The sequence below is a fragment of the Falco cherrug genome, chromosome 12 (assembly GCF_023634085.1).
Source record: "Falco cherrug isolate bFalChe1 chromosome 12, bFalChe1.pri, whole genome shotgun sequence".
NCBI lineage: Eukaryota > Metazoa > Chordata > Aves > Falconiformes > Falconidae > Falco > Falco cherrug.
This window is the reverse complement of record NC_073708.1, coordinates 18,387,729-18,414,842: the sequence shown is the minus strand read 5'-3', so window position 1 is coordinate 18,414,842 and position 27,114 is coordinate 18,387,729. Positions and strand designations below refer to the sequence as shown.

Genomic DNA, 27,114 nt, shown 5'->3' with positions numbered 1-27,114 from the left:
CAGACCCGAGTTACCAGCCGGCCCGTCAGAGGGAAGCCGCTCCGCGCGCTCGTGCCAGCGCGTATTTGTAAATAAGCGCTGCCGGCCGGGGTGCCGTCCGCCGCCGCGGGTGCACCGCCCTGTGCGAGCCGCCGGCGGGAGCGGGTTTGCAGTACTTGGTTGGCTCGGACAAGGGGGAGCCGGCGAACTCGTGCTTCAGCCACGCTGCCATCACCGCGTATTTGACAGCAGCCGTGCAGCGGCGGCCCCGCGCGGTGCCGGGGTGCCCTGCCCCCGCCGCGCCGCGGTCAGCGCCGGCCTCTGCGCGGGCCGGGCCGCTGCAGCACCGCGGCGCCCCCCCCCCCGCGCGCGCTGCGGTGGCCGCTGCTGACGTCAGCGGGCTGGAGCCGCCGAACTGCCCGGGGAAGTTTCGCTGTTGTTGCACAGCTGCGGGCGGCGCGTGCTCTGCCCGCCCCGGGGGGCGCGCGGTGCGGCAGGGGCGCGCGTGCCCCGCGCCAGCCGCGAGCCCTCCCGACAGCGCCCAGGGAGGAGCTGCCCGCGGGGGTAACGCCCGCTAATTGTGTTGCATTTACGGGTATTTTTATCATTTCGAGGGTCTTTCTTAGCCGCACGGTACTGCCGTACTTCCGCTTATCAGGCGTGCTGCCTTAGGCCTCAAAGCCGTGCGATCGGTACGTGGGGTTTTGCAGTTCTAAGTGCCCTGCTGAGCGTTACTGCCTCTGACCGGCTGTCAGCCCCGGGCCTCTGCCTCAGGAGCGCAGCGGTCTTCCCAAGTGACGAGCCGCGCCGCTGCCGGCCAATTGCGGCAGTTTAACCCTTCTAAACCTTTACAGGGCGCTAATGATAGCGGGCCTGATCCGGACGCGGCTTCCTCAGCGAAGCGCCCCGTCGGTTTCACCGGGGGATTTCTGTAAGCCGGTGCCCGACACGGCCGCCGCCACCGGCGGGGCGCGCCGGGCACGTCCCTCACGGCCTCCTCCGCGCCCCGCCGCGGGACCCGCTGCCAGCCCGCCCCGAACGGGGCTGCGCGGCCCCGGGGGCAGGACGCGGCCGCAGCACCGGGGGGCACCGGCAGGGCGGCGCGGGCCGCACCTCCCCTCAGCGCCCCCGGCCCCGCCGCGGGGGGAGCGCCCAGCCCGCGGGCAGAGCTCCGGCGGACGACGCCGCCCGGGCGGAGTGGGCCTGCCCCCGGCGGCGGCCGAGCCCCGGGGCGGCCGGGACGGCCCCGCGCCGCCAAGTTTCTCAACTGGTGGCCGGGAGCGGAGCGGAGCGGGGCGGGGCGGGCGGGGCCCCGGCGGCGCCCCAACGGCCGCGCGCGCGCCTCTCCTCAGCGCCCGGGCGGGCGGGCGGGCGGGCGGCGCGGCCACCGCTGCCCACCTGACTCCGTCCTTCCTCTCCATTCCCCTCCTCCTCCTCCTCCTCCTCCTCGCCCCCTCCCTTTCTCTCCCCCCCCCCTTTTTTTTTTTTTCCCCTCCCCTTTCACTCATTCCTTTGTCTTCTCGGGGATTGGCAGGTTTTATTATTCCGCCTGAACAAGCCGGGGGCGGATTGGCTGCGGCGGGCTGACGGCGGAGCCGAGCCGGAGTGTAGTTGGGATTCTGCTCTGTCAGTAACACATGTGTGAGGGGCAGCGGGAGCACACGCACACGGACACACGCGCACACACACACGCACACGCGCGCGGGCGCGCGCAGGGACACACGCACTCACTCCCTCGCTCCCTCACACGCGCTCGGGCGGGCGGAGGGGCCGCCTCGCGCGTCCTGCCCGCGCCGCCGCCGCAGGATCCCCGGCAGCAGCTCCCGCCTGGCCCTTCTCAAACTCGCCGGCTCTCGCCCTCTCCTCTGAGGCGCCTCGGCGGGCCGCGGCCGGCCGGCTCCGCGCCGCGGGAGGCTCGGCAGCCGCCACAGCCCAGAGAAGGGGGCGGAGGTGGTGGGGGGGGGCGGGGGGGAAGCGGTACAAAGTGAAGCCACATTGCCAAACTTACCCGGCGATTGCAGCAGCGAGCGGCGGCGGCGCCCTGCGTGTGCAGCTCAGCGGCAGGGACTGAGCTCTGCAGCTCCCCTCCCGGGAAGCGGGAGCTGGAGGAAGGACCCAGGCAGACGCCTCTCATAGAAATATCTATATTTTTCCAGCCTGGGCTGCCCCTTACCGGGCGGGGGGCTCCCTCCAGCGCTCCCGAAAGCCAGAGAGAGGGCGAGCGCTGTGTTTGTTTCTTTGCAAGGAGACCTCCTCAGGCACCCCGAGCGACGTTGCTCCCCGGCCTTTTGCAATATAGAGGGGAAGCAGGTAAGAAGTGCCGGTAATTACCCCTTATCTCCCCCGTACGTGTGCGCGGTCGCATGCCCGCGCCCCCTGCCCGCCGCCGTCCCGCGCTGCCGCCGCGGCGGAGGGGCCGAGCGGGGCGCCCCGGGCGCCGGGGGAGCCTCGGGCCCCGGGCATTGTCGCGGCCCCCGCGTACAAAGCCTGGCGGCGGCCGCCGCTCAGGGCGGCTTTCCTTCCCCCCTTCCAGCTGCCGCCGGGAAAGGGCTCTGCCCGCCTCGGCTGTGAATGGAGGGGCCGGGGGGGGGCCGGGCGGGGGGGCTGGGGCACCCGCTTCCCCCGTAGTAAACACTATTCTGAAACAGTGGCAGAAAAGATCAAAGTGAGCTCTCTATTTCTCTTCTCTCCAATTCCCTTCCTGCCCCCCACACGGTCTTTTGTTTCAATCCAGGAGAAATCCGGTGAATCACCTAATTAAAACCAAGACATGAATTAAGCATCCATTTTTGCACTACAAATTGCCAGCTCTCCGCTTGTCCCTCCCTTGGTCTCCATTAAAAAAACACCAGAGACGCTGTTAAAAGGGGGGGGGGGGGGGCGGTATTTTGCCTTTAGCTTCCAGCTCTGCTTTCTATTTCACTGATTCCTATCCCAGGACCTAAATTGCTTGGCTGTGTAATTACTAGAGTAAGCCTATTTAACTTAAAAGCTTTTCCCCCCCCAACTCTAAATGAAACTTGATGAGGGCCCGTCCTTAGTTATCAAGGGAGTCACTTTCTGGTCAGTCCTCTTGATTCATCTTTTTAGATTTAATCAGCATTAAGGTATTGCTTGTCCTTAAGAGCTTTAGCTTAATGGGGTTACTGGATGGTTTTCTCAGTGTAACGTTTCCCGGTTTATATTTATATATATTTGCCTTCGACAAAGACGGGCTAAGGTGGTGGCATGGAGTCTTTCTTCTAAGAAATCCGGAGTGATTTAAAGCGTAGGGAAACGGTTTAAAGACTCGAAGCAGGAAATGCAGATTCATTTAGGCTGTAGCTGGAAACTGTAACAAAAGGCAATTCCTTGAACAAATGCATCAGAAATCAATTTACATAAAGGTATATGATGCGTTCGGATAAATGCAATGCTAATGGCTTTTAGAGTGGTTTTCTTTCCAAAGTCTCGGGGTTTTTGTTACAGCTTAATTGGTGCAGTTCTGGTTTATTGTGCGGTCACTGGACTTACCTCCAGGTACTCTTTCTGAGGAAATGTGTGTTTAAAATCGGTCTCAGTTCTCTTGCTGCTGCAGCCGAGTTGGGCCAGTGGCAGGAAAAGTTCGTCCTCGCTGCTCTGGAGGTATCGGTCTGAAGGTCCTTAGCAGATAGCCAGATGCCTCGGCATGAGCACATACGGCTTACAAAGGACAAAGACAAAACATGCTGCTTAATTGGCAGTAAATAACTTGATCTTTTTATAGTATAAGTGACTGGAGGAACACCGGGAGTTTATTGGACTCTGGATTGAAGGCAACAAATTAATCGGTTTAGAGTAAGCTTTATGAATTGATTCCTATATTATCTCTCGGTTGTCCTGCTTGCATAAAGCATTTATTAGAAAGTGAAAAATGCCCTTAGTAGCAGTTTTGGGGCGGCCAGAGTAACTCCAGCCGGAGCGGTGCACTTCATTATTCTGCTGCTTTCCTATGGTCGGTAAACTTTTTTTTTTTTTTTTGGGGTAACAAAGCTTTAGCATTTAAACTGCTGATCAAGGGCAGATTAGGGAGACAAAAGTTGAGTATGTTTGTGTAGGAAGTTAACAGGCGTCCTAAAGTTCAATGATCTATTATTCAGGCCAGTGTCCTCAGTCTGGAGTGTTTTCTCTTGGTGTTTTGAAGTCTCCAAAATGAAACAACAAACCACGAAAAATATAAAATCCCGATGTCGGGACGGCCGGTCCCGAGCCCCTCGTTACCGCCCCGAGCCTGCAGAGTCTCTCCTAGACTGAAAAACCAGTTTCACAACTTTACTTTTTTTTTTTTTTTTCACTCTTCACACACTTTTTTTTTTTTTTTTATAAGCAAAACAAACCCCGGGACTGTTCCTGACTTGTGAGCTGCAGCTGCACAAGCCCGGAGCGGGGGGGCGGCGGGGCGCGCTGTGCCCCCCACGCCCGCCGGTGCCCCGCCAGCTGCGCGGCCGCGGGCCTGCCCCGTGTCCCCCGGCGCGGCGGGGCCCCCGCGGGGTGCGGGGTCGCCGCCGGCCGTGGCTGACCCGCCTCCGCCCCTCTCTCCGCGCAGGCCATGGTGAACCCCGGCGGCAGCTCGCAGCCGCCCCCGGTGACGGCGGGCTCCCTCTCGTGGAAGAGGTGCGCCGGCTGCGGGGGGAAGATCGCCGACCGCTTCCTGCTGTACGCCATGGACAGCTACTGGCACAGCCGCTGCCTCAAGTGCTCCTGCTGCCAGGCGCAGCTGGGGGACATCGGCACCTCCTGCTACACCAAGAGCGGCATGATCCTCTGCAGAAACGACTACATCAGGTGAGGCGCCAGCGGCGCGCAGCGGCCAGCCTCGAGGGGCTACTTCCCCCCTGCACCCTGCCTTTCCCCCCTTGTTGCCCCCCTTTATTTCTGGCGGTGGGGTGGGCTGGCTCAGGATCGCGCCTTCATTAGGAGCGGAGAGACGTGCGGGTGCGGATGTTAGCGCCTAGCCCAGGGCGCAGTTGCGACTGCCAAGTGGAGGGAAGAGTTGAGGGGGGGGTGTGTGTGTGTGTGTGTGGAACCACGACTTGTAACTTTAAAGTGGTTTGTCAGCACAAAACAAGTCCTAACTAAAAATAAACAGCAATCAGAGAGGCTAAATTAATCTGCTTTGTTGTAGTGTTGAAGGAGAAGTGTGCATATCTGAACGGTAAATGTTAAAATAGTAGGGCTTAAATAAGGCTGTGGCAGAGGTGCTAAATAATGAAATGCCTGCCTTTAGTATCTGATTAATTATGATATTTACATAAGCACCTTTAAACTCCTTTGAGTGGAAACAGAATGACTCATTCTCTGTTCTCCTTGTGAAAGAGCTGATTAACCGTCAGTTGGAGGGCCACCGATTCTTATAGCCAAAACCAGTAGTATAACGTGTGTCCTCGCATTGTTACAGCGAGCCTTTGAACTGACGTTCTTCTTAACTTCCAGAACAGAAAATGCAGAGGAGAGGATAGGAGGGTTACACTTTTGCCCTCTATTTCTTACCTCTTTCTTTTTTGAAGTTGTTTGCTTTAAATGCCACAGATTTGGGTAAGGGGAACTAGGCCTTATTAATCTCGCATCTGTTGGGGTACAGTGAGATTACGCAGAGTATCCCTTCCAACAAGTTTCCAATATAATTAATAGAAAGAATTCATGAGGTCAGGTGCCCGTACGATCTTTTCAGGTGAACTCAAGCTACTTAAACTCATTAATTTAAAAGGAGGCATTTTGAAGGATTACACATTTAATTTGAGTAAATGGTTTGATAGACTGATGCACATGAATGCTTCAAGGAGGTGTTTTATTTCAACATTCGGTAATTAAAAAAAACAACAAAAAAGCCCCATACCTTCCCAGCATAACCAAAACAGTTAAAACAAATTGTGTTTTGTTTAAATGCTTCTGGCTTCTCATTTACAGTAAATGTCAAGAGTTTGACCCAGGTTTTTCCTTCTCCTTGATGGCAAACAAGTTCCACTTCTTTCTGGGGGAAAAAAGAAAAATCAGCCATCAAAGGTTACAAGTTTGCTTATGTTGTAAAACTTCTGTTTCACAGATCTGTGACTGTACTGATGTGTGCGTATGTTTGGAGACCTCCTTGGTCTAAAAGGACAGAGTTAAGGCTTGATTACTCTGATAGTGCAGCCTCTGTCCTGGTACGTGGCTGCATCTCCAGTCAGTTAAATAGATCAAAGACAGCCCTCACTATCTTTGAGGAATGAGAACCTTAGCTTTGCTAGTTTGAGAGATATTTTTAGAGAGAAATGCTAGAAAATCAGCACATGGTGGGGTGGGGGTGGGGGTTGTTTAATGGCGCTTTTCGGTCATCATCCTAAGCAACAAGCCTAAGCCTGGCAGAATTGTAATTAAATAGAGCAGAACGGTGTTAGGGAAAGTCTCGTTTGAAGTGGAAAAATTGACACTACTGTTAAGATGCACTGAATAGTACAGATTCATCACTCGACCAACACCATCAAACAAACCCTCATGTCTGATTACTACTAATTAAAAAGAGAAGATACGTCCACTGTATCCCAGAGGCAAGTTCAGGCAAGCTTATCACAGTCCTCTGGTTTTGTGTTGCCAAAAATTAATACTCGTTTATTTTAATGTAGGCGATTATGAATAGGATGCTTTATCAGATGAGGGTTTTGAATTGATCTCCTTGTTCTATCGCCTGACTTCTCTTTAGATCTGTGTAATTTGACTTGCAAAAATAACTCTGACAGATGCTTGCTGAAACTTGAACTGGACACCGTACACTCAAGATGGGGTAGGACGGCCTGGCCCTGCCAGGGCCGAGCTAACTTGGAGCTTTCCTGCTAGAAATGGACTTCGCAGGTTTCCACGTGGGTCCTGGTGGCATGAGCGAGGCCCCTGCCCTTCTCTTGTGTGAAATGGCCTGTTTGGTTGTGGAGGCGATGCCACCCCTTTGGCATTGACTCTCCAGTTCCCCTCCGCCATCCTCCCCCCTCTTAATTTCCTGTAGGGCTTCTGGGGTGGCACATTCCCCTCCCCAGGCCAGAGCCACGGGCACGGCTCTTAATGGGGGGGGGGGGGGGGGGGGGGGCAGGTGAGACTCTGCCAACAAAATGAGAAAGGGGATTGATGGGCCCGGCAGGCGCCAGGTGAAAGGGACCTGCCTGCTTCGGGCCAGGACCACGGGGCTATTTATTAATGAGCTTTTTAGCCGCCTGAGGTTGTACATGGGGTTTTTTGGTTGTTGTTTAAACAACACAACACTCCCCTTCCCTTCCCCACCCCCCCGGCAACAAATTAGCCGTGTAGCTACGGCCGCAGCTTTCGTTGAAAGCCAAGGTTCCTGGGAAAAGAGAGGGAGGCGAAAACCCCGGTCCCTTCCCCTCCCTCCCCACGGCGAGCAGCGCTTGCAGGGAGGGGAGCGGAGCGCAGCCCTCCCAACCTTAAGATGCCAGATAAAGCAGCAGCGTGGCAGCGAATCCGCACAATTAAAAGCTTTAATTAGTGTCTCCTCCATTTTCTCTTAGTTCTGATAGGTTTTATCTAATGAGATCTGGTCCCTGGCTTAGATCTGCTCGGAATGACGTGTCCGAAATGAATGAGAGCCGCGTCGCAAACAAAACATTTAATTAACAAAATTGGCCTCTAAGAGCGAGCAGGGAGTGGTGGGGAAGGGGAAGGGGGGAGGCTGCCCAGGCGCGTCTTAAAGGGGCAGCGCCCGCGGCCCGGCCCCTCCCCAGGCGCCCGCTCCTGGCAGCGGCGGGGGCGCAGCCCGGCCGGCCCCGTGGGCGGGGGGAGCCGGACCCGGCGGCGGGGCGCCCCGGCCGCCCGCCCGCAGCCGCAGAGGGGCCGCGCCGCGCCGGGGAGGGGGCCGCCGGGCTGCGAGTTCATTTCCCTGGTAATCAGCGGCAAGCTGCTATATTCAGGGAATGCTGTCCCTTTAATTGAACAGGCTAGGTAATTAAATGGCACTTTTCCAATAGGACGTGCTAGGTAAATCTAATAGTTGGTTATTTAATATCACTTTGAAGTCTGCCCACTCAAGCACAATGACAGCACAGGAGCATGTGAACTATTAGCTAGGAAAAAAAAAAAACCCAGGATCTCAAAAATTAATTAAATCGCATGCAATTTAGGGGGAACGTTTATCTTGATTTGTCATAACAGAATTAATTCAAGGCCTCCAATTCACTTGGGGGCAGATCTGTTACTCTGAATTAACCAAGCGTAATTTGGCTGTTTTTTTTTTTTTTTTTTTTTTTCTCCTTCCCCTTCTCTAATGCAGCACTTGCCATTATGCACAGCCCCCCTTTTAAGTATCAATAGCTTCTGGTGCTTTTAAGGTGCTTGGTCTCTAGTTATTCTGAAGTACCTTTAATGGACTTGGCTCCAGGCATAATTTCTGTGTTGCCTTTCTTTGTTACATTTAATATAGCTGGTGCAGAATTTAGATTCAATATAGGGAATGTACAGAAACACCAATCGCTTCTGGATCAGTAGGTCTGGATGTGCATTTCTCTTTGCTAGGGCTTGGAGTTACATATATATGTGGGCACAAATGTGCACCCTGTTGTGAAAGAATCAGAGCACTTAAATCTGTCTCCACAATTTTGGAAACAACTGGAACCTTATTTTGTTTCTGTAAGTTGCTAGAGATGTGTTTCTACCGATACTGAATTTTGAGCAGCAAGATGAGAAATTGGGCTGAAAAGATTTCTTGCTGCCTTCGTTCCCACTCTTGTGGAAGTTCTAAAAAACAAAAAACCCCAAACCAAAAACAAACAAAAAACCCCCAAACCAAAACACCAGGAGTGTTTGGGGGTGTGGGGAATGCTGTGTTGGAACCACACAGTAGTTAATTTAAGGTGGCTCAGTAAAATGCTGCTGAGTGTAGAAGAGCTGCCTTGTCCGTATAGGGAACCTCTTGATGTTTGTGATTGATTGCATTGCCCAAATGTTGAAATATTAATGACCTTCTTGGACTGAGGACCCAAAGAGGAAACTAAAACCAATTCTGTCATCACAATTAAAGAGTCCCCTGGCTTTAATTAGCCTGACCTGGGGTATCTCTACCCATTGCTGCAGTTAAAGAGAAAAGAGCCCATTAAAGTCCAGTCTGAGACCGATAGCTACTTAATTGAGCACCTAAAGCCTCAAGCCTTTTAAATCAAATACTGTCCTGGACAGTCCCCCCGGTTAGATAATTAGCTCTCCAGCCTCTCAGAAACCATGTGAAACAACTTTTTCAGTAACGAATAGTTACTGTGGAAGACTTCCTTTACTGGTAAGGAGGAATAACATTTTTTTAAAAGATAGACCATTAACAGGAAAAAGGTTTTTACAGAACAAAGCCGTAAAACTAGAGAAGGAAGAATAAGCTTCATTTTCCTGGTACATAATAGAAAGCTGTGGAAACGTGTTCTGACTTGGCATGTAACTTTTAGGAATTTTAGCAGAAGATTCGGCTGAAGTGACTTTCCAAACCAGAATTGTTCTGGGAACATGCTTAGGGAAAACCTAAGATGTGTGGAAAGCCTCTGGATGAGTTTGACTTCATTTATTAGGATTCACAGTCATTCAGGGTGCACGACCACTTCTCATCAGAGAGAATTGTATAACAAATGAATGCTTGATGAAGACAAGTAGTGCAATGAGATCACTGTTCTGAAAGCTGTGCTTTCAATTGGGTGGTGCAATTGTATGGGGATTGCAGGAAAAGAAACCACTCGCTACGTTCAGATTCTCCTGGACAAGTGACAGTGTCTGTTCGTCTTTTCCTTCCTTCCTCCACCCTACCCAGCAATACCCTTGAAGCTACCCCCTTGCCCTAGGTTTTCGGATCTTTGCTCTAGAAATGTAACAGTGCCTTGCTGCCTCCTCTTGCAGTGCTTCCTGTGCACCTTTTCTGTGTGCCAACTTCATTGCTAGTAACAATGGAGGAAGAAAAATGCGTATCGTAAAGCTTTGGAAGTAACCTCAATACATCACGTAACTACTCGGAACTGGTCCTGATTTAGAAGATGCCCTAATAATGGACCCATAGTTTCCAGACAGTTTAGTCCCTTTGGCTGGAGGTCCTGACAATGTATTAGTTCAGCTTTCCCTTTGTAACCACTGTGATTCTGCAAGAACGTGTCAATGTGTCGTGGATCTCAGACTAATTAGTTTTGAAATGGAGTTTTGATTGAACTCTTCAAATCGATGCTGCTGCAAAATTTGTTTCTCAGCTTCCTATTAAAAGCCATCTTAAGGGGCAGTTTTACTACTCTCTTTGTCGTTCAGTCGATACATTTAATAACAACTTACAGGCTATTTTCAATAAAGTGGCGACAGCAAATTAGTACTTTGAACATGACAAGCCTCCTCTGCAAGCTCAGATTCTGAAAATTCAAAGCAATTATTTTTATACAGAGGCACGCTGCAATCATTCAGATTACGGGTATTCTGTTGTAATGCGTCTCCTAGGTTGACACAAACAGAATTTTATGACTTTATTTGGACAGGAAGGAGATGCAAATATTAATATTTATTATGACACCAATACGCTAATTTGTAAATCCTATTACTATGTTTTACATCGTGCAGAAAAGTGGGTCTGTGACCCTGCCAGCTAGTTCAGTTTCCTTTTTTGCTGCAAAATGATTGTAGTAGTCTTTATAAATATTTGTGTATATTAGAGACACGCGCAAAAGCAAATAAAGGTTTTCTAATTCTAGCTAACGCAGCCTGTAAAAGTAGAACTCAATAATCATTATTGTATTATATTTTGAATCGATGCGTTGTGCCTTTAAATGGATTTGAAGAATTATGTATATATTTTTCTTCACCACTCTTCTGCCTATTTCCCCCCTCCCCCCACTGCGTGTGCCCCCCCAATGGCAGATGTTGTGGTCTCATTTGATTGCATAGGAAAACTGCAGTGATACAGCAAACACCCAGAGAGATATGATGACAAATGGGTCCAGATCCCGGTAAATTACTTTCTGCTCAAATCGAAATTTCATTCAGTTTGTTGCTAGCAGAGATGAAGTAATCTAAATTGTGGACTCAGGAGCAGATAGGGGGAAGTTGGAGCAAGCATTTCATTATCAAGAGAGAGAGAAGGTTAGGATGAAAGAGATGAGCAGAGGCAAATCTAAAGTGTTGACACCATGATTGAAAAGGTTAACCCATACACATTATATATCAACCTGGATAGCAGAGAGTTTCTAATGGAAACTCTGCGCTGATGGAGGTTTACTGGAGTTTCAATACACTGAGCATGATGTCTTCTTAGATATACAATCAAATCCTCTTAACCCTTTTGATGACTCATATCTCAAGATATGATTAAAGTACAAAAGAGTTCTTCATATAATTTCAAGGACACAATGCATTTAAACTCCAGTCATGAATTGTATCTTTTTTTTTTTTATGATGAACCCAGTAATCTGATAAAATGTGTGTAGTACAGAATTGTTTGTGTTTCTAGAGGTGTAAGTCAATATTTCTGATTAAATCCTGTGTAGCCACATCCAAGGTAGGGTGAAGGCACCAGTTGTTACACAAAACCATACTTTTTCATATTATGACACGTAAGCAAGTTGGAAGACAGGGGTCAGAAGTCTGAAATAGTTGTGTAATAAACCATTGCAGTGATGCGCAAAAATGCTCAGAGCCTCCTGTGTATTAAATTATTCATGATCATCACCTCTGTTTCAGGTTATTTGGAAATAGTGGTGCTTGCAGTGCCTGTGGACAGTCCATTCCTGCTAGTGAGCTGGTCATGAGAGCACAGGGCAACGTCTATCATCTTAAGGTGAGGGGGTTTTCCTGTGTATTTCTTTTTAGTAGCCGATTAGTACTGCCGTGCTTCTTTAGTATAAAAATCTGCATTTGCTTATGAATGAAATGCAAAGCAATAACTAGAAATATGAGTATATATTATAAAGCTTCCCTCAGTGTGTAGCTTTGTTCCCTCGTAATCGGTAAAACTATACTTGAGTTATGTACTGCATAGTCCCAACAGGTAAGACTAATGCCATATTTGGAGATGCTAGAAACCAAGCAGCTCCATATCTCAACTGTACTTGCAGTCTCTGAAGTGTAATTTTCAAACCTGCAGCATACTTAATTTGTGCTGTAGTTTCACTTGCTGTCTCTTTCCTTTTTCAGTGTTTTACATGCTCTACCTGCCGGAATCGCCTGGTCCCCGGAGATCGGTTTCACTACATCAATGGCAGTTTATTTTGTGAACATGATAGACCTACAGCTCTCATCAATGGCCATTTGAATTCACTTCAGAGTAATCCACTACTGCCAGACCAGAAGGTGAATACTCAACAATTACTAATAAGCTTTATTAGAGCTAAATGAAGATCAATTTCTTTTCGTTCTAATAGCGGACATTCCCCACCCCTGCAAGGAGACCCTTAAGTAACTGAACTTACCCTACATAACTTAGGCATGGGGAGAAAATATTAACCCCTTAAATACGACATATAGGGTGGGTCAGTTTATTTTGGTTTGGGCATGTGTATCTGTAAAGCTGTTGAACTCCTTATGTACAAAGCGAAATGGAGAGCATGCGTTAATATAAACTCTTAACAAAGAGAAGTATTTTATTTCATAATCTTGAAATTAAGGGCTCCAAGAGAGCAGGTTTCTGTGGGAGAAAAATTAGATCCTTTAATATGGAAATAAATGTCTTGTGAAGAGAAGGTTCCTGAACTAAACCAATGCATTTCACTTTAATATTAAGGTTTTAGTTGAGGAGGCATGCTGGGGTACTCTTTCAGAAGTATTTTCTTGTCTGTTTTGTATGTCATAACTCAGATTTAAAAACCAAAGTGCTATTTTCTTATCGCTCCATAACACTAATAGCTCAACTAGAGATTGTGTATCTCTGTGGTTGATAGCTCTTGGTTTCTAGCTAAATGAGTAAATAATGACTGTACAAATCATATAGAGAAAAAGGAGGGGAAAAAAATTCAGATCAACAGTTGTCCTGTAACTCTGAAACTAGATAGTTTTAGATCTATTTTAATCTCCTTAATAAGTCCTAAAGCTATGCAAGTGAGTGCATTTTGATAACTGCTGTGCCTAATTTGTAACAATTACTGTCAACCTTGAGTTAAGAGACTGTTCATTCCACCCTGGTCCAGAAAAGAGTGAATGTATGACTCTTGCACATAATTTTATTCACATCATATTTCATACTGATTATGTATTGATGACATTGATTCATTTACTCTTTACAGCGCCACTTGCATGGATATTAAATCTTATTGACCACAGATGAATTTTAATTTCAGATTGGTGATAGATTTTTCCATCAGCTCTGATAGTATATTTGACTTTTTCATCATTAACCCAGGCAATCACACAGCACTGAGTTATTGCAATGAAACAAAAAGTGCACACTTCAGTTGGTAATTCTTTATAGATTTACAATAGGAACTTCATTAATGTCTGTAAGGATCACAAAAAATAACATTTATCTGCAAATAGGAATTCGGAAGATTAAAAAAATCTGGGACAAAATGCTAGGCTGATCTATTCTGTAATGTACAGAGTATTTTTTAGTGCTTTTAGTTAGCAGAGAAATACGTCCAAGAAAACACAACCTGTTTTTTTCATTTCCATGATTTTTTTGTTGTGTTGCTACATTTCAATATCTGTGTTTGCTTTTTTTTTTCTCTGCATAAATTTGCTGATTAATTTTAAGTATTATTTCAGGTCTTATACAGTGAATGTAATTACATCAAAATAAAGCATGGACCTTTTTTATTTACTTAATTTGTCAATCGAGGTGATGAGGGAGTTGAGTACAAAAGTCCTATATAGTTAGGCAGAACAAAGATAATTAAGATTGGAGGAGAATGTGCAGCTTCTTCTCAAGGAAGTACAAATACAGTTAAAGATTCATAGATTTATGCTGTTGTGAATTTTAATGAAACAAATCTGTAATATAGACTAGCTAGCAGTGAATCTGTTAAATGAATATTTATAGGTATCCCATTTCAAAATATAGGTAAAACCATTCATCTTTATACACTGCAGTAAAAGGTTTACCATTCTGAGAGAGTGGTTTATCCACTTGTCTTCTACGAATGTAAAGTTTAATGTAACTTCAAATAGGTGTCTAAATTGTCATTTAGTTTTATCAGTTTCTTACTATGCCTTAGCAAAACATAAAAATGATTTAGTTGCAATAAAAGCAGTAGACATGATGAGGAACATAGAACATGGAAAAGAGAAGTAAAATTGGACCAGGCTTGCAGAGCTCACAACTGTAGACACCTGGTAGAAGCTAAATGCAGAGAAAATGGTGAGAACAGGCTTTTATTAGTTCCTGTCACCGACTATTAAATGCATTGCTACAGTCCATGATGAGGCATTGAAGAGGTATTAATTAGGGAGATGGCTGGGGGGAGAATTTTTTTTGTGGTTTTTTTTTGTAACGTAATCTCTCTAGGAAATGGTGTAAGCTTTCCTACTGAGAGGAGAACCCCACCTGAACCCCAGAAAACTGGAATGTAATTGAGGAGACAAGTTCATAATTCATAGATTTGTCAGGTTTCTGGAGTTTTAGAAGCTACAGGGGCAATTGCCAAACGAGTCGGGGTTTTGATGTTGGCTTTTTAGTAGTCTAAAGATGTTTACATCAGAGATGTTTTCCAGAAAGCTGTGTATTTTAGGGCCGCTAATTAAAAATGTTCTTCCACTATGACAGAGTTGGCTGTAACAGATACTTTTTGTTAAATGTTAAAGATCAATCAGTCTCCAGGTTATTCTGCTACTGGAGATCATAGACGTAGAACATTCACAGGGTTTTTTATTAAACTGAAGAGATTGAGACATACTGCCAGCATTAAAACACATTTTTGTTGTGTATGTGAAGGTGGCAGTTACGAACTCACTATTGTCTTAATATGGTTCACAGGTTAATACCTATGGGTGATCGGTGCAGGCAGAAAGGGTTGCATGACCTAACTTTGTTTAAAAACTTGCTTTTCTTTTTAAGGAAGCAAATGCAGTGACATTGGCTATTCCTGCCTTTTGCTTCCCTGAGGCAATTAATGCATGTCAATTGTAACTTCCCATGGCTTGCTGTGTAGTTTAAAAAAAACCCGTTTTCTCCAAGCTTGGTACTGCTTGCCTGCAGAACGCAAACTCTTAGTTTGTGACGTCCTGTGTGCTGTTTCATTTGGAGGGGCTGTATTGTCGAGAATTCTCTATGCTTTTTTGGTAGCGGTAGTATTCCTGTAGTATTTCTTATTTGCAATGGTATTACCACCTACTAAAATTCAATTTTCCACCAGTTGGCAATGTTTGTAGCAAACAGTTGTCTTCAGCTTCTATACTTTTAAATAAAGTATGAGTTAGATTACGTATCTCAGAGAAGATCTGAAAAATCTTCTAGTTTACATATCACTCAACAATTCCCTTGTAGTTACATAATTGGTGTTGTCTGTGTCCATAGTAGAAGATATTTGATGCTCATTTATTAAATATGCTTGCTGGCTGCTCCCTAATCTTTGTTCTGGACAGACAAATTACCTTTCTCACACTGAGCTTCAGCTCTGGGGAATTAAACCTCCAAGCTTCTACTACTTTAATTAGCTTGAAAGTGGGGGGTTGCAGTTACTAATAGACCTCAGGCTTTTAGTAACTTAGAGAAAGGGTGAAAAAAGAACTTCCTGGGAAGCACAAAATGTCATTTAAAACCCATAAAAATCTAATATATATTATTTCATTTTGGTAATTGCAAACAGATTGTATTTGAAGACTTTGGATGATCACTTCTATTTTATCCGTGAAGGTTTAGATTTTTATTGAGTTAGACACTTTTAATTATCACAATTCATTAACACCAGTGTGAAAGCACGTTTGACTTCATATATTAAAATGTTTATGTAACATTAACTAACACACCAGATGAGGAATTTTAAATGGGGAGGGGGGGAATCCTGAAATATCTATATTTAGCTCTTGTGCAATGCAGCATATTAACCAAAGTTGCCTTGGGAGGATATTGGCTGTACTTCTTATTTGCTTTACACACTATTTCTTCCAATTATAAGATCATATTACTGGCTTCTTCAAAGGCATGGCATAATGTTTCTTCCCTTTTAAAAGGGGCCCAGAAAAACCACCTTATTCACTGTACAATTTGTTACCAGAAAGTACACTTACTTATTGTTGTCGTCGTCGTCTCTCCCCACCCCCCCCACCCCCACCCCCCCCGCCCCTTTTAGTAGTGAAACCACGGAAAATGTTTGCTTTTTGCTATTTGAAGTTGAAACATTAGCAGTGTGAATGGATAGTGTAGAATGCCTTAATCAAGTCACAGTTGGAAAGTAATCTAATAAAAAAGAGATTAGTGAATAAGGAAAAGACAAAAGCAGTCATGTTGTAGTTTCCTATCTCAAATTTAGTATTCTAGCTAAGATACCCATTTTTATTTCTTACAGGTCTGCTAAAAGGTCAGAGTAATGCAGAATGCGTGCCTTCATCTCAAATTTTGTTCATCACAGATGGATCCCATGTCTCCAAGTAGACAAGTCACCTTTGTAGCTAGCATCAATGCCAGCTCCATACCATTGCACCTTCTTTATTCTTGATTGCCCTTCCCACATTTATTGGTGTATTAAAATGACTGAATATGAACATTAAGGACTCCATGAACCTGGGCTAATGGGAGACTGTAGAGAAAATGAAAAAAGATCCACCGGAGGACATCTGGGGGGGGGCGGGAGGGTGGGGGGTGGGGGGGGGAAGATGACTAATGAAGCTAATTAAAAGAAGCATTGAAATCTGCTTTCTACCCTCATTAACAATTAGCAGGGCACTGGCCAGTTTGTACCCTGTGTTTTACCTTAACAACATTCTATTTGCTCTTTGTATATTTAAGTGTTGTAAGGAAATGTGTTTCAATCAAACTGAACATGAGATAAAGATGTGGCTTTTGTGATATTCTATCACAAACACTTTTATTGTATCTCTGTAAAATACAATGTATGTATGCATGTAAGTGTTTTTGTCCTAATGTTGCTACTTCCCATGGCAAAAAAAAAAAAAGAAAAAGGAAAAAAAAAAGTCAGGCTCATAGCAGCTACTGTGTAGAAATTTTCACCTACTTCTAATTTGCTGAATGAAGAAAAATCTTTTATTTGTGATATTTTCAGAGACATTTGCTCTAGTATGGTGTATTTAAATAATAAAAAAGTAAAACAAACAACTCTGAACTGAGTATGGGTTTTAGAAGCTTTGCTTTTATTATTTTTTTTTAAAACCCTACGTTCAAAACATTATTCTGAAACTGTAACTTATGCAGTCATTACCTTAATTGTCAATTACCTTTAGAAGTAGCTTTTTGGTTTGGACAGGTTTTTTTTCTTACGCCAGTAAAGAATCTGTTAAACTACTTAACCATGCTACTTTTGGCAAGGATACAGAGCACTACTTCAAAATGATCTTTATTTTTCATTGAGAATCTTAATTCTGGTAACAGCAAGTACATTATAATTCATATTGCAGTGAATTATGGTACGCGTGTAGGTATCGTGGTCTTTTTCTATCCAGTTCCTTTCTGCAGAATCATCTGTGTTAAGGGTGTGCATGTGTCTGTGAGTGTGCAAGCATGAGAGTGTATGTATATACCATGAAAGGTCAAAGAATAATAAAATAAAAAAAAGTCTGTACCCCATGCTGAGCACTAGAATTGAGTATTCGTAAAAAGGAACACAAAAGCTATTCCAGCATAAAGTTGTGTTTGCTGTGGTAAGAGACTAACTTTTCAATGCTGATAATCCTAGGGAAAGAAAAATGCGTTTCCCGGGCTATTTCCAAGAACTAACTGATCTCAAATATGATCTGTTCTCTGGAAGAAGGGAGCAACTTCATTTAGTGGGTTTTTCCCATCAGCTGCTCAGTGGTAGAGCTGTGCAGAATAATTTCAAGAAAAAATTCTGACTTTTCTTGTTTGCAGCAAGAATACTAACTCAAATCTGTGGCTTTGCGTGGCTATGCTATGCCTTCCGTCAGGAAACTGCAAGCACCTAGAATGTGCCTCTGCTGCAATTAATAACAAATCAATATTAACTACTCTGTTGGAGAGTAATACATCTGAAATACATGATGATTACGTTTTCTTTTTTAATTCTGTTTTTGAAAAGGTGTTCACTGTTCAGCGTGCTCAGTTATGGAATGAGCTTGACTGACTTTTGTTGTGATGCCGATACACAAAAAGCTGATTTATAGATTTGTCTGTCTAAACAACCAAAAGCAGATTTTTTTTCCTTCAGATTCTACTTCGTGACCTCTAGTATATTGGAGGTCTGCTGAATTTCTTCTCTTAACACTTCAATGCTTGAGGAAAAATAGGACTGTTGCAGAGAAAAGAAAACGTCATAATGTACAGTATCGGACAAATGTACAGTAAAGACAAAAGAATACTTGCATAACATAAAGCAATAAAATTACTGAAGCTATACATGATTTTTTAATTAAATGCACTTACCTGTTTTTTAAGTAAGTTTCTAAGCTTTTTGATCTGGCATTAAAGTCTTTAGGTAGAGTTGTGCAAATTGTGCTGCTTCAATATCTTTGCAAAGACTTGAAGTCCTATGAATACAGAATTCAAGTATTAGTGAGACTGTAGGCATCTTTTTATATTCTTTCAGTATAAGCATTCAAGGTACAGCGTTTAAATCTAACATGTACAGATCTTTGGTTGTCCAATATAACCTAGAAGTGCTAAGAAGATAGCTAATAACTTCTAGTAAGTAATGTAGTATAGCATTTAGTGATGTAGAGGTTGAAGTTCATTAACGGCTTTAAATAAACTATTATATGACTCGTTTGTAAAGCACTGCTACCTATTTAATAGCTTACTTTAAAAGCATTTCTTAAAGTTGCAGACCTATAAGATTACAAATGTCACTCATGTTAGCATAATCCACATGCAAGTGATGAAGCCTTTGCTTTGATGTGCTAAATTGGAGGAGGACTAATGGAGCTATGAATATACAATAGAACATATTTAAGTAGTATTCTTGCTTTAGGTAAAACACTTCCTTGAAACCAGAGGCGTTTCAGACAATAAAACAGGCTTTAATGGGGACGGTAGGTGTGGATAGAAGGCTACTGGAAACACTTCCTTATGTGAAAATCATTTTTTTAGGAGATCAGTAAAGAAAAACATGTATTTGTTCACCTTTTATCACATGCATTTGCTACACTGTGGCTGAAATACACCCTCTGCATTTAGCGCCACTGAAAAGTCATACAAATAATCATTCAGTAAAAGCTTCCCTCACTTTCAAAAATGAATGCTGTTAAAAAAAAATCAAAGGAAATATTACTAATCTGAAATCATCCCCATGAACCTGGATAAAATGCTCTGTCTATACTGCATCTAAACGTCTCAATCATATAAATTGTCACTCTTATTAATGAAACAATTTTGTAAAAAGATTGCCCTCTAAATGGGTTTAATGTTTTTACCTATCCAGCTGTCTAGTTATGAGATTTACGCATCCTGGCAGGCAGTGGGACATTAAGCGTTTCCAAACCAAATTCTGTTTGCAACAAGATACTGTCTTTTCAGTCCTACATGATTTATCTTTAAATATTTTAACAGGTTATGCAGTATCTTATGAAATATAAAATAAGAATGTCTTACCAAAATGAAGCCTATGAAATTAAGTCACGTCCTTAGAATATTAACCATACTGAGTTTCTCTCCCTTTTGCCCTGTTAGTTAACACCGATAAAATTTGCATAATCTAATTTTAGGGTAAATACTTAAAAAATTTAAAAATCACATATGGTCATAGTATGACTTGCTATCAGGTACCGTCAAGAATTTCAAAAGATCATTTTATTATTTATTTTTTTTTAAAATCAAATTCTTTGGCTGGTAGTTACATGTCAAGTGTGAGGCTTTTTGCAAGGATCTACATTCTGAACAGCTCTATTAAAATAACAAAATTGAGATTGGAGCATATATGTGTATATATATATGTATTTTAAATATATTTCTTCAGTGTGAAATTATGTGTTCCAAGTCTGATTTCACTGCTTGAGCCTCCTGTACATGAAGTACCAGGTCACCATTGTTGCTGCTTGTTACTTTCAGTACCAGGTGTATGCCTATTGTCAGTCCAGTTAAGCCACAGAAGAGCTTACTGCAATTAAATAGCAATTTGTTTCTATGAAACTGCAATTAAAGTATTACTGATCAGCCATTTTAGATTGGCAGCGCTTTGACTGCATGTTAAACAGTGAGGAGCTCTCCATTTCTTTTTGCAGTCTGAGCTGCGAGTAACAGTGAAGTGTAACATGCTCACCTATGTCCCTTGTCAAGTTGAAAGTATGAGTCCTCCGTAAAGCACTCTGATCTCATCACGAACACGCTGAGAGCAATGACAAGTCAGGGCTGATCTCTGTAAGTTGAACTTGCAACTTACAGGACCTGAAGTTATTACTGTTTTCTGTTCCTGTGTGAGCAGGGATGTACACGCTTCCTACAGGGGATGTTTTCAACTTCAGATTGATTCTGTTGAGAATGGGCTGCAAGTTGTGGGCTGCAAGCCAATAACGTACTGCAGGTCCTGACTTGTTAGAGCTATGTAAACAGGGCTACTATATCTCTTTAATCACAACTAATAAAAGACTAGAAGAAGCAATCAATTACCTTGTAAGTTGTTGGTTGTGGTATTTTTAATAAAAAGCAGAAGTTCATCTGACATGGCTATTATTTTCACACTCGTGGAACAGATGAACCATTTTAAAGCAATCGAGCTGGCTTACCTGTGCGTGCCCGGGCTTTGCTGGCAACCACTGGCCCGTGACCGTGAAGTTCTTGGGAAGCCACGGTGCTCCTGCCCCCAAAGCCAGCAGCACCCGCCAGCTTCTGCCTTGAGCCCCCTGCCAAGCTTGTAGCCATTCGTGGTTGACTTGAAATCTGAAATGTAAATTTTTGGTGCAAATTAAAAACTTGTTTGTAAGAATTCAAAGAGGAATTAACTTTGTAGTGGTAATTATATTTCTTAATTATCGCCATATTTTGACAAAGTCTGAGACATGTTGACTGTAGTTCCTGCATTTTTGCACAGCCGAGGCTGTAGACATCCTCATTCCTTCGCCAGAGGGGATGACATCACACCTGTGGCATGCATGAGATAAGTGTTGCTTCATTTAGGAACGGCTTCCTGCCTCTTGGAGATGTTCCTGGGGGGGGAGATGGCTTCGGTCCTAGTCCTGCAGTGTGACCCACCGGCATGGCTGAGTGCCGCCGAGCAAACCGCTGTGTCAGATGGCAGATGGGTGCCAGGGGTGGCCGTAGGTGCCAGTGAGTGTGGGCCCTGTGCCCCGGCGAGGAGCGGGTGACCCGCCGGCCCTGAACCCGTCGTGCAAACGGCCCCGCTGACAGCCAGTAATTCATTCACTGGCGGGGACTGGTCATATGTCTGCACCCAAGGCCTGAAAAAAGTCCTGTTTACTGGAGACAGACGTGACTGTGTTGAGGATTTTGGGTTTTTTTTTCCCCTCCTCTGCGGATATTCCTTAACAAGTCAGGGTCTGTTGTGTTTCTTCCTTCAGCAGTAGTTCTAGCATTAAGTTCACAGTTTTTGGCATGCAGGAGGCTACACAGTTCAAGGGGGAGACGATAGGCTCTAAGACGGCAGCCAGTGATGTACGCCTGCCTCCGTCCTGCCCGGTGGCTCACGTTGTCTTTCTGCCCCTGCTCACCTCCTGCTTGTCCACTGAAGGGCAAGCAAGGGCTTGGCACCACAAAGGCTGGAGCTGTGGTGGTCTTTTTTTTTTTAACAAGGCCTCTCAGTGCTACTGTATTAAAAGTAATAAATTGCAGCATTTTAGTGACTGGAAAGGCATGTGCAGGCCATAGCGTGAAGTGTTTAGCCGGGTCAGAAAAGATATAAAGTCCAGTGGCTGAAACAAGAGCTGTCCCTGTAACAGGGTGATGCTTTAGGAAAGCTATGCGGGGGCTCAGGCCCCTGAAAGACCAGTCCTGAAAAGTCCTGGGCTTTCCAACAGTGAAGCACTCGTATGCAGGAAGGCTGGAAATGTTAATAGGTGCTGAGTAACTTTTGAAAAATTTGAGCTTAAACTTCTTTCATATTCACCATTCTAATACAGGTCTCATAGACCATTGTGCCATTTTCTTCGCATGTGTAACATCACTCTCACATTTTTGTAATCATTTTATCTATTTAAGTCGGTTCCTGGCTACATTGGATGTTCACCTCAGCTTACGAACACTGAGCATGAAAGTAAGGGGTTTTATAATTATTAGAAATGTTTTAAAAAAAATATTTTGCTTTTTAGGATCTTTTATTCACTGCTATGTATTTAGCTTCAAAAAACCCAAACCAAAACAAAAAATCTCAATAATTCTTGTTGAAACAGCCCTACAAACAATAGCATTAAGCCCAAAACTAAGCTTTAGACATTCTTGCCCCAAAGGATTTTATTTTTTTGGTGCAAGAGAGCTATAACGGAGAGAAAATGGACATTCTGAAAAGACTTACTCCTTCTGGTTGGGTCCCAGACCCAGTGAACATGCCCACGAGGAGGGAGCTGTGCGAGGTTGGCAGCATGAAAGCAGCCCGCGCAGACACCGCCTGCCCCGGTGCCTTTCTCCCCTCTGGTGCTCATTGCGTCCTTTGCTCTTAAGGGAGTGATGGCTGTTGGGCAAGCTGAAGCTTTCCGTGCGCAGCCAGGTTCCTCTGCAGCTAAACCAGCTGATGGTTCTTTCTCGCATTGTTGGAATATGCTGTTAATTACATTTTGAAATATCCATATACTTTTCCTCTTAGGGGATCTTACAAGCAAGCTTTTCGCTAACAACTTCTGTGGTTCGCCATAACCTCTCGGAATAATCATCGGTTCCATTGAACTTATGCCAGTTGTTTTGTTAAACTAAATTGAAAGAACAGGGCCTATATTAATTCTCGAAAGGCAAGAGATTGCCCTGTGATTTGGGGAAATCTTGATTGCTTACAATATGAATAAATGAACAAGGCAGATATTAACTTTACACCTGACTTCAATTTCTTGAGCAGTGGAGAAATGTCCAGTAGGAGGAAAACCAATCCAGCTAAAACTCATAAGCCAGCCATTAACAGGCTAATTTTATTGTACTGTAAAATCATCAGCTGCTTATAGAAAACAAAGGGGCAATGAATGCAGTATTTGTCTTTTATTCTTAGAAAAAAAACCCTTAAGATCAAACAGCCCCTAAAAGACTGAGCTGATATGCATCCCACGTACATATTTTTGGATATCCTCTCATATTCATTCTACTGATGTATTTGATAGGTAATTATATCAGCCATATCAAGATGCTGATACCAAATAGTGGAAGACTTCAGTGTTTTGCCATAAAGCTTATATCCCTAGTTACTGCACACTCATCATCAGACTCGGGATCTGCAGCAATCATTCCGAAACTGTAGTTGATATTTTTGTGCTTACACCACATTTAAAAATTATTATTCTTGCTTCATCAGTTAGTCTTTTTAGCTGCCTTGAAAAAAAAAAACCATATTGCAAATGAGCTACTATTCTTATTTGTTGTTTTAAGAAGGGTAAGCGCTGAAGTATTCAAATGGAACAGATTATACCTTTAATTACATCCAAACAGGATGCTGAGCTGATTTTTCTATTTTCCGTTTAATTGCTATAGTTCAAAAAGATATTGCAAATTTGTAGATGAATTATTTAAGCATAGCCTTCTGGCCTCTGTGTTTACGAAAGAGACCAAAGGGGCGGGGTGGTGGTGGGTTTGTAAGAAAAAATTTAAAGGGGAAAATTGCCACTTCCTTACATCTTGGGGGAGATGTTTTAGCTGGATAGATGTTTTATGCTTTCTGGGAGTATCTTGGGACTCCATGGGATTTGTTTGTATCCCAACAACCACACTGGGACGCCCCCCATCCTGCCCCATGCCGTGGGTAGCAAAGTGCTATTTTTTTCTCTAACCTGCTCACTGGTGAGCGCCTTTGCTTCACGGATGCAACTCCAACCAGCTACCCTTTTCGTGGATGTGCTTGATCTCTGTTCTCCTACGTACAAAATGAGAATAATGAAAGAAAACACAATTCATCACTTCTTAAACTAAATATATTTCCATTTTGTTTGCATACGAGTGTGTATATATCATTCACCGTATATATTTAGAATATGTACTATGACATTACAGCCAGTGATAAATCCTACTCGCTTACTATATGTGTTATTTGCTGCAACATTAAGCTCAGTAAGAATTTTATATGTAACTTGTACCAAAACTAAATATATTGAGGAATTGATGCACAGTTGTAAACAAGAGCATAACTTCCCGCTTCAACACAGTCAAAGGTGGCAGCTTGTGTGGCAATTCTTTTGTAAACAATTGCAGACTTTCCAAAGAATAAGCCAGTTAATTAGATTTTTAATGATGTTTTTTAGAAAATAGCATTCTTGGAGGGGACGGATGGACCCTACAACACTAACAAAAAAAGTAAACCTAAAGCCTGTACTGTATAAAGAAATGCCATGCGTGAAAAACTGAATTGTGCTGGGCCTAGCTCTTTTGCTCCCCCCACCATCTTTTTTTCCTTCTACTGAACTTGCCTGTGTAGAGTATTTTTTTTTTATAGCTCTACTGTGAATTCAAAGAAAGATGACACTGGCACAATCTTTTAATTTTTTTTTGGTGGATTATCTTATTTCATTATTTTCAATAGTGCTAAGTATGTGCTACCCACTTAGAGAGCTGATGCAGTGCATAGCAAAGCTCAAGATGTCCTCTTAAATACACAAAGCTTATGCAAGGCTGTGACACAAGTAGGTTTTAAACGCTAGCAGTGTTGGCAGCTTTGAAGGGCTGATACAGCCTTGCTGATACGTCACAGGTTATATGGAGAGATTCAGGGAGAAACTGAACTAGCTGGAGTAAGAGTAGTACACAACTTTTATTGATGAAGTTCAGGGGAAAGAGGCACTGAGGGCAGCTGTATTAATCCCATAATAACTTGAAATATAATCAGTATATTGCTGCAGGGATGGCTAGGGAGGGAGGGAGGTGGAGGTGTCAGGGTTTAAGTTCACAGGCTTTCCCAGTTCATTAAAAAGTGAATCAATCAGAGAAACAGGCTGGCTTTTCAAAGGGCTGGCAGTTGTGAACGGGCTTCGGACGTTGGGAGGCACGCAGATGGTGCGCCCGTCCTCGCGCAGAGGCTGCTGGAGCTCAGCAGCCATCCATTTGAGGAGCCGGCTGTGTTTTACCTTGCTCAAGCTAGTAAAATGTGTTATAATGTGCTAGGGGAGATTCTGGCTGGATTTTGTGAACTTAAAAGCTAGGCAGTGTTGGTGCTGTGGGCCATTTAAAGGTGATGCTGATAGATGTTTATAAAGGGAAAAAAAGTTTTGTTTTGTAATTTCTAGAGTGGTGGTTTAACCAGCAGGCAAATGGGCAGAAGGCATCTGCCTACAGGACCCCTCTTTGTAGGCAGCTGGTATAGTAATTAGCTCATTACTATTAATTTTTGCCATCCCTGGACTGATCAGTGATGTATTTAAAAAAGAAAAAAAGTGGAATTCATATATCTGGATCTGGCATTTCCCACATCCTTTTGATGAAGCTGGTGCATGTACACAGACCGGGGAACGTCCTCAGAGAGTGAGCTTACTCACACCCACGGGCACCCGGAGGTTTAGGACAGAATGCCCTATATTTAAATAGGACTCATGACTTTTTAATTACTGCACAGGGCTCAGTGAGAACACATGGTTGTCCAAACTGGTGTGCTGTGATTGCTCACCAGCGGTATGGGAGCACGTTTAATCAGTGGTCTATAGCTCAAGTGAGAATGAGCACCCACCACAGGCACCGGTCGGAACACTGACAGACAGACGGTATTTCCATACGAACCTCAGCCCTGTGCTGGGAAGATGGTGTGGAAAGAGCCATGTCGTATGGATGACTGATACAGGCTGAAAAACATCCATGTTAGAAGGCAGAGGTGTCAGTGTGTCCTGATGGCTTCTTAGGGGGAAGCGTGTTCCTTTGAGGACATCTTTTCTGGAATGCAAGCCCAAACTTCATCAGCCTCCGACGAGCTCATCCCCTGCCCTTTGCATGGATCCTGCCTTGCTCGCAGCAAGCCAGGGACTGCCCTCAGGTTAATTAATATTATTTCCACTGGTTGCTGGAGGAGCTGTGGAGAAGGGGAAAGACATACTTTGTCAGTATGAGAGTAAGAAAGGCAGGCTTTTTGTTGCCAGCACTTGCTTTTAAATCATTTTTGCTTTCTAAGATGTTTATAACAATATGAAAAAACCAAATGTACCTATTGTTTTGCCAATCTTCAAGGCAAATGTTTGGCAAGAGCATATTTTAATCCCACCTGCCCATTACTTTGAGGTAGCAAAAACCTTCTTTGAGTATGCTTAGCCACAGCCCAAACCCCTCCACACCTCTATGAGGTGGCTTAAAGCACAAACTAGGCTGGCTCCACATCATCCTTCTTGCATTCATAGGTCTTTCTAAGGACGATTCCTGAGCTACAGCCCAAGGCTGGTGAGTAGAAAGCATACTTTCTGGTTTAATTTTTAAGTTTCTTGTAGAGTGTCAGTTTCAACCACCTCCCCAAAGTTACAATTTTTCTAAATGTTAATTTTTTCTTCCGCTTTCCTTCCTCCTGATGCCCAGCCCAGCCTTGCTTGTGTGTCAGTCTGCTCCGAGGACTTGTGTTCAAACGGATTCACTGACATGCTAACGTGGCTGGGAGCTGGCACTCATGCGGGGCTTGGGGCAGCTCGTAGTGGCTTGACCTGTTTTTACTGAATCAGTTCCAGTTCAGCAGAAGTGGGTCAGGCTACCTTCAGGACGGTGATCCAGAGCTTCACAAGAACTCGCCACTTTGGCAAAGCGGAATTTAAATCAGCTGGAGAATAACCTCAGAAAAGCAGAGATGTCACTGGCATCTCCTTCGCACCACAGACACCCCCTGCTATAAACACCGCGGACACTCGTGCCTCCAGCACAGCTTCCCTGGCAGGGAGGGGTGGGAAGCAGTGCTGGAAGAAGGGCACTGCAGCTCACCTGTACATCGCGGCTCCTCAGTGTCCTGGCAAGTGAGAGCAAGCGCACCCAGC

The 27,114-nt window shown here is 44.3% G+C and overlaps 1 protein-coding gene and 1 long non-coding RNA gene across 7 annotated transcripts in view; one reads left to right on the top strand and one right to left on the bottom strand.

Annotated features, from left to right (window-relative positions):
* Positions 1-426: 426 nt before the first annotated feature.
* Positions 427-17,185, top strand: LMO4 (LIM domain only 4). The gene is made up of 6 exons (XM_055724213.1): positions 427-910; positions 2,136-2,289; positions 4,544-4,782; positions 11,665-11,761; positions 12,118-12,273; positions 16,419-17,185. Exons 3-6 carry the CDS (start codon positions 4,547-4,549, stop codon positions 16,425-16,427), a joined length of 498 nt encoding a protein of 165 aa, XP_055580188.1. The 5' UTR covers positions 427-910; positions 2,136-2,289; positions 4,544-4,546; the 3' UTR covers positions 16,428-17,185.
* Positions 17,186-18,200: 1,015 nt separating this feature from the next.
* LOC114017630 (uncharacterized) overlaps positions 18,201-27,114 on the bottom strand; it is a 520,469-nt gene continuing 511,555 nt past the window's right edge. For all 6 annotated transcript variants that reach the window (XR_008734646.1, XR_008734645.1, XR_008734647.1 and 3 more), the window contains 5 exons: positions 25,889-26,174; positions 23,956-24,038; positions 20,761-20,914; positions 18,467-18,570; positions 18,201-18,332 (listed from right to left, as the gene is read on the bottom strand). This is a non-coding gene — a long non-coding RNA (uncharacterized LOC114017630). The remainder of the gene's footprint in view (positions 18,333-18,466; positions 18,571-20,760; positions 20,915-23,955; positions 24,039-25,888; positions 26,175-27,114) is intronic.

Excerpts from the sequence above, each read along its gene's own strand:
- LMO4 (XM_055724213.1), top strand. The coding sequence starts at position 4,547 with ATGGTGAACCCCGGCGGCAGCTCGCAGCCGCCCCCGGTGACGGCGGGC. Across the intron at positions 4,783-11,664 it reads TGCAGAAACGACTACATCAG|GTTATTTGGAAATAGTGGTG; the intron begins GTGAGGCGCCAG and ends CCTCTGTTTCAG. Across the intron at positions 11,762-12,117 it reads GCAACGTCTATCATCTTAAG|TGTTTTACATGCTCTACCTG; the intron begins GTGAGGGGGTTT and ends TTCCTTTTTCAG.